Source organism: Impatiens glandulifera, chromosome 1 (genome assembly GCF_907164915.1).
Source record: "Impatiens glandulifera chromosome 1, dImpGla2.1, whole genome shotgun sequence".
NCBI lineage: Eukaryota > Viridiplantae > Streptophyta > Magnoliopsida > Ericales > Balsaminaceae > Impatiens > Impatiens glandulifera.
The window spans coordinates 74,909,502-74,915,785 of NC_061862.1; the positions used below are offsets into that span (position 1 = coordinate 74,909,502).

At 31.5% G+C, this 6,284-nt stretch overlaps 1 protein-coding gene across 1 annotated transcript; it reads right to left on the bottom strand.

The window, feature by feature from the left end:
* Positions 1 to 5,158: 5,158 nt before the first annotated feature.
* On the bottom strand, positions 5,159 to 5,971 carry LOC124932677 (mitogen-activated protein kinase kinase kinase 20-like). The gene has a single exon (XM_047473347.1). It carries the CDS (start codon positions 5,969 to 5,971, stop codon positions 5,159 to 5,161), a length of 813 nt encoding a protein of 270 aa, XP_047329303.1.
* Between the last annotated feature and the right edge of the window lie 313 nt (positions 5,972 to 6,284).

Here is a 6,284-nt window from a genome sequence, read left to right on the forward strand (position 1 = left end):
TCATTTTTTTGTTGTTATATATTGATTACAAATAGAGGATAGGTAGTTAAGTCTTTGAGCATTCTGTTTTTCTTTTTTTTCTTGAGTGAGGGTTACTTTTTTCGTGGGAGATTTTTGGTGAAGTATTTTGCAAAAGAAAGGTGTGTAGAAAAATGAAAGATAGTGTGTGCGTAATTGTAATCTGATACATTTTTCTCTATAGTGGAATCAAGCTCCAAGCTGAGCTTGACGGAGACGTAGGTCCGATTTGGGATGAACTCCGATATCAAATCTTGTGTCTTCTTCTTATGCGTCTTGTTTTATGTTTGGATTTCTGGTTTACTTTGCAATATTGTATTGATCTTTGAGAGTATTTCTCAACAGTAAACTTATTCTATTTAATTATATATTGGGCTTGTATCATTTTAAAACACGGATCAAACAATTTCTTCTTATTTTTCTTTACATAAACTTTTGTTCATAAATAAATTTAGTTTTTCCCTCTATTTCATGAGAAGTGTTTTTAGACTCACAATAATGTTTTTAATTTTTCAGTCACTTATTCTTGATGTTCTTAGAGTGAGTGAGTGAAAACTTCATTATTGGGCTTTTCAATTTTCTGGGCAATGATCAGTTGAATCTCTGTTTGAATATAATTTTTCTGGGAAATGATCAGTTCAATCTCTGTTTGAATATCATCATTATTATTCTCTTAAACCTACCTGCAGAAGATTGAAGAATAAACTAACATTTCTCGGCAATGTTGTCAGTAGTAATCGTTCCAGGTAAAACGGAGGTCAGTTCCTCCTCTCTCTTCTTCATTCATCAATTTTGTTTCATTCTGTTTGAATTCCACAGAAATTGAAATAAAAAGGAATGCAAGAATTAAAATAAAATGTGTTTAGCTAGGGCTCACGATTAATTGAAGATAAGTTAGAGACATTATTAAGATTTTGGTTTTGAATTTGATAGGTAGAGTTGATTAGCTAGATACACATTTGGGTTGGGGATCAATCAGCAGGTTAGAAATGTCTGTATGCATGGTTTGAATATGGGCAGTGACAAGTTCATAATGCAGATAACGTGACTAATTGAGTTATTTGTTCAAATATTGGAATTGAGTTGTTACATTCATTCACTGAGTTTTCAATGACGAGATCGAGTTAATTTGGAAAAAAAGAATGATAAGTTATGTAATATGTAGAGTTATATATCTTTCAGCATTAATTGTTGTTATTGCAAACATGTAAGTAATTAAACCTGCTTTTACCCTTCTTGAATAGATAGATGGCCATATCAATGGGATGCAATATTTTCTCTCCCTGTACAGAATCCTCCAACTTTAGAGATATTCGAGATGTGGAACATATAAATTCAAGGTATCGAATGTTTTTTTTATATGCAATTGTTATCTTTTTATGACAGCCTCAATTATGTTCCACAGTATTCAATTCACAGTCTTGTGGTTTCAACTCGGAGAATAAGTAAGGCTATACCCGTGGCATGGCTACTGACTTGGAGATTATCTAGTGATGATAATACTGTTAGCTAGGTGGATGAGCGAGCGCTCTTTGCAATAGAGTTCATGGAAATTGGCTGGATTCATAATTAATTGATGACCCTTTAGCTGACATTATTCAAGCAATCAGGTTTGCTAATATTTCTTTCTCTCTGACGTCCTTGCTTGAGCTACAATTATCAATTATAATTTAATGCCCTTTACCCAAAATATATAGCTGACTTTTTATAACCTACATACATCAAAGAAAGAAAAGAAAGAAGGTTATTCAAATAATCCCAAATCAAACAAGGCCGCCTTAGGTAAACATTGATTGATTGATGATGCTTTCAAATGGTAGCTAGGCTTCTTGTTGGATATGTTGTATTATTCCTTGGGATTTATATTTTTTTTGTGAATCTTCTGTAGGGAGGTGTTTCAGTGCTCTGTATTGATATCATTTTGGCGTATTTCTCATGCATTACACAAAAACTTAGTTAAGAGATGCTCAGAGGTAAGATGATGCGTTCTGCAATCTCAAAATGGTTTGTTCAAGAAATGGAATTGTACGATTATTCAATGATTTCTTGGAAGATTTTGTCGATAGCTATGGCTTCACAGATTACTTAAAAAAAGACTGTTTGTTATTCAAGAATTGGCACAACACTCTCTTTTCCTCTTTACATAGACTAAGAGAAGCTTGGTTCTTGCAGTCTAACGTCGAGGAATAAATCATTAAAAATCCATGATTCTGACCTCGTATATGAAAATAAAGATAAACATGCGAGAGTAATTGATACTGAGGATAAAGATAAGTTTCATATTGTACGAAACTCGGGATCAGAATTTTTGTGTGACTGCGGGTTTCCGAAATGAGAAACCTTTGTGAACATGTGTTGAAGATTATTAAGGTTTTGTGGAAAAGAGGATCGGTATTGCCTTTTGTTGGTATGATTAAGCTTAATTATAAGGCGTTTACTGATTTGATTTATTTCAATGTCCACCACACGATTCACTTTTTTGAGATTATGTTGTATCTCTGGCGGTTTGTGTTCAATCTCAGTTAGATCGAAGGAATTTGGATGAGAATGGAGAAAATCGAAAGTCTAGTTCTTTGGTTGATCCTATTACTGATAAAGAGTCTTAGCGAAGCTGCAGTAGTGAATTCGAATTCTACAAAAATTGGCGAAAAAGTCTATGATTTTACAGGAAAAAGAGTAGAAAGATGTTATGAAAATGGATTTGCATTAGTTACAAATTATTATTATATTATCTTTTTGTATTTGGTGTAATTATTTTACAAAACCTTATTTTGAATTCAATATTAGCTTCTTTAAGTATTATATTGAGGTTTAACTATTTATTGAGGAATAATATTTTTTTAATTCGATATTAATGTAGAAATTTATAGAAATCATCTTGAAGAAGACATCCATTGATTAAAAAAAATTACTTTGAATTCAATATTGGTCTGTTCCAATTTATTGAAGGGTAATATTTTGGAATTCAATATTAGTGTTGAATCTATAGAAATCACCGTGGAGAAGAATACATCTATCGATCAATAAATAATTTTTTACTTGGAACCTTAAGATGAGATAGAAATTCACGAGAAACAAAATATTTGAGAGAAAAATCATGTTGTGTTATTGCATTAGGGGATAATTTGTTTATACAAAACTCAACCAGATTAAAAAACTCCCACTAACCTAAAAAAGTACCTGTAATATTTCATACAGGATTTATAATTGTTCCCCTTAACTTATATATGAGTTGATCAAGTTACATATATTGAATCAATCTTCACTTCTTCTCTTCTCTTCGTCGATTATATGGATTTGACTCTTAATCTACATTATTATAAATAATAATGAATCAAATAATAAAGAAAGAGATATTATAACATTAATGAATCAATTAATAGAAAATAGATAAATTAGTACATACCTCAAATATAATGAATAGTTTCTATTTCACTATCAAAATCTTGTCTCATTACTTGTTGTGCTTTTTCTTTATAAGTCTTACATGCAATCGTTTGAAGCACCTTCGTTCTCTCAGGATATTTGGACCATCGTATTTGAATCAAATCACAATCATTCCTTTGGTCTCCGTCCCACATTAGGCAGTCTTACAAGGTTGAGGTTTGGGGATTGGGATATAGCACAGTCGGGAACCATCACCCTTTCGTTGTATAGGATTCATGATTAAGAGTTATTTTATAATAAATACATTTGGAGTCCGTTTAAGCAGAATCGGTATACTGATGCCCTTTATATTTGAGACTTTTCATTTCCTTTCCGGTTTTTCCTTTTTTCTTTTCTTTTTTTTTTTTTTTTCTTTTTTTCTTTCTTTTTTTTTCTCTTTTTTTAACCGGGGAAGATGATGTTTTCAAACGGACAACTAGCAGTGATTTCAATACTATACGTACTTTCAAATTTATTTTAATTTTTGTCTCTCATTCATGAACCATCCACAACAATTAGGTTATAGGTCTTACCGATTCATATTGAGTTAGGGGAGCCTTCCTTGAATTATGCCCATATGTGACTTGACCTCAGGATAATTGTGTTAGAACTCTTGTAGATATTCCATTTCTGTCCTAAAAGTCCTTTGATGCAACTTACTTCTGCTTGTATAACTCTCTATCCCTAATAAGATAGAATATATAAGAATGATCAAAATTACTTCATAAACAATATTAATACTATTAAACCATCTAGTTATAACTAAAGATAGGGAAGAAGGAGGTCAAGAAATAAAATTATAATCTATCAACCAACACAAAGAACCAAGACAAACATTTATTCATTAGTTAAGAAAAACTCACTTTTATTGTTAAGGATGAATCATATGCAACAACAATTTAATGAAACTTGTATTTTTTGGAATCAAGATGGAATATTTTTCAACTGCAGTATCAAACAAAAAGAAATAATTCATTAGTGATCCATCCATATTGTATGTCTTATACTCCACATAATCTAACAACATAAGTCCGTTGTTCGTTTAAAAAAAATGAAATCCTTAAACTACAAGATATAATTATATTATATGTTAGAATAATTAATTTTAAAAAACGATGTATTATAACTTACATTCGCATACGATAAATTGTTCTTATAGTCGAAATGATTGATTGGATCTACGAGCAATACAAATTTCACGGCAATTGGATAATTCGATTGTCGACGAGAGGCGTACGAAGATTGAGTAAATTTTGGTGTATAAAAAACTGCACCTTTCACACCATATCAAAAATATACGTATTTTATTACAAAGGGACATCAATTGTAAATATTATAATTTGAAAAGTAAAGAAAATAATATTTCACTCACCTCTTGACATGTTTCTTAAGACTAGTTGCAATCCAAAACTCTATATACGGATGAGTACATGCCTGCACTATATGTGAATGAACATTAAGTAAAAAATCATTATAAATAAATTTATAAGTCTATGTCTACATTAATACCTTCTTATTAATTATATAAACCAAAAGTCTCTATTTGTTGTATTATACACATTCTTCCAAGATTCCGCACAAACTTAATTCATAAATCCTAAAATAAAACAAAAATAAGTAATGAAATAACCATATAACAAAAATAAATTTTACAACAAATTTATTAATCAAATACCGTTTAGGGATCAATGTACGGAAGGAAGTAAATGAACGCCTATGTGCTATTTTGGGCGGGAGGAGGATCGTGGCTCCTACCGACGATGAACGGATGTTGTAGAAGCATATTGACGCTCCACCTTTTCTTAGGATCTTTAATTGTGCACATCTTCCAAAAATCGAAAGCATCTTTGGACATTTTACTCCGCTTTATTAGTTTAATAAGTTTTTGGTTCATATTTTGGCATTTCCATTGCGGAATTGATGTGATCATCTCAAACAATGAGCATCCCAATGCCCAGATATCGGTAGAAGTATCATATTCTCCATCATTTAATGATTCTGGAGGCATATAGTGTGGTGTCCCTATAATCATCCCTGGAAGATAGAGGGGCTGCATAGTAAAACCAAAGTCTCCTATTTTGGCCTTCTCGTCGACCATTAATATGTTTTCGGGTTTTATATCACAGTGGACGTATCCACTCTCATGAATATAGCGCAGACCCTTTAAAATGGAAAGTGTATATTCCTTTGCTTCAATTTCGGGGATTCCTTTGCATTCGGCGGTCTTTGATGATTGAATGCGGTGGTGCAAAGTGCCGCCCGAGGCGTACTCCAAGAAGATATTAGTAAAAACTTTGGTGCCTTCAACGGTGAAATCATAGCCCAATAAACTAATTATATGAGGGCATCCTTTAAATTTTGAGAGAATATCCCTTTCGTGTAGGAGAGATGAATCTTTGTTCTCTGCAGATTTAACTGCCATTAATTGAATAGACGGATAGAGACAATGTCCTTCCAATGGACGAGCTAGATAGACAATTCCATAGCTGCCTTCCCCTAATTTCTCGAGTCTCTCCCACAAAGACATTATTATTCCTTCAAAGTAAAAAATAATTACTATTAAGAGAGAAATAACGAAATATTCAAATACACAAACAAATACGTAGAAAAAAATAATCACATACCAATTGACGCAAAGTACCGAAAAATCAAAAGATAACGAATTGAGTTGAGTGTTTTAGAAATTTTGGGAAAGGGAATGTGTGATGAATTTTTCTTGAATTGAATTGACTTGATTGTGATAGTTTTATATAAAATAAAATAGATTTGAAACAATAAAAGCTAATTATTAGGAAGAAATATTTTATAATAAAAGATTTATTAAGTTTAAATAGAGAAGA

Coding starts and splice junctions, on each gene's coding strand:
- LOC124932677 (XM_047473347.1), bottom strand. CDS start 5,971: ATGTCTTTGTGGGAGAGACTCGAGAAATTAGGGGAAGGCAGCTATGGA.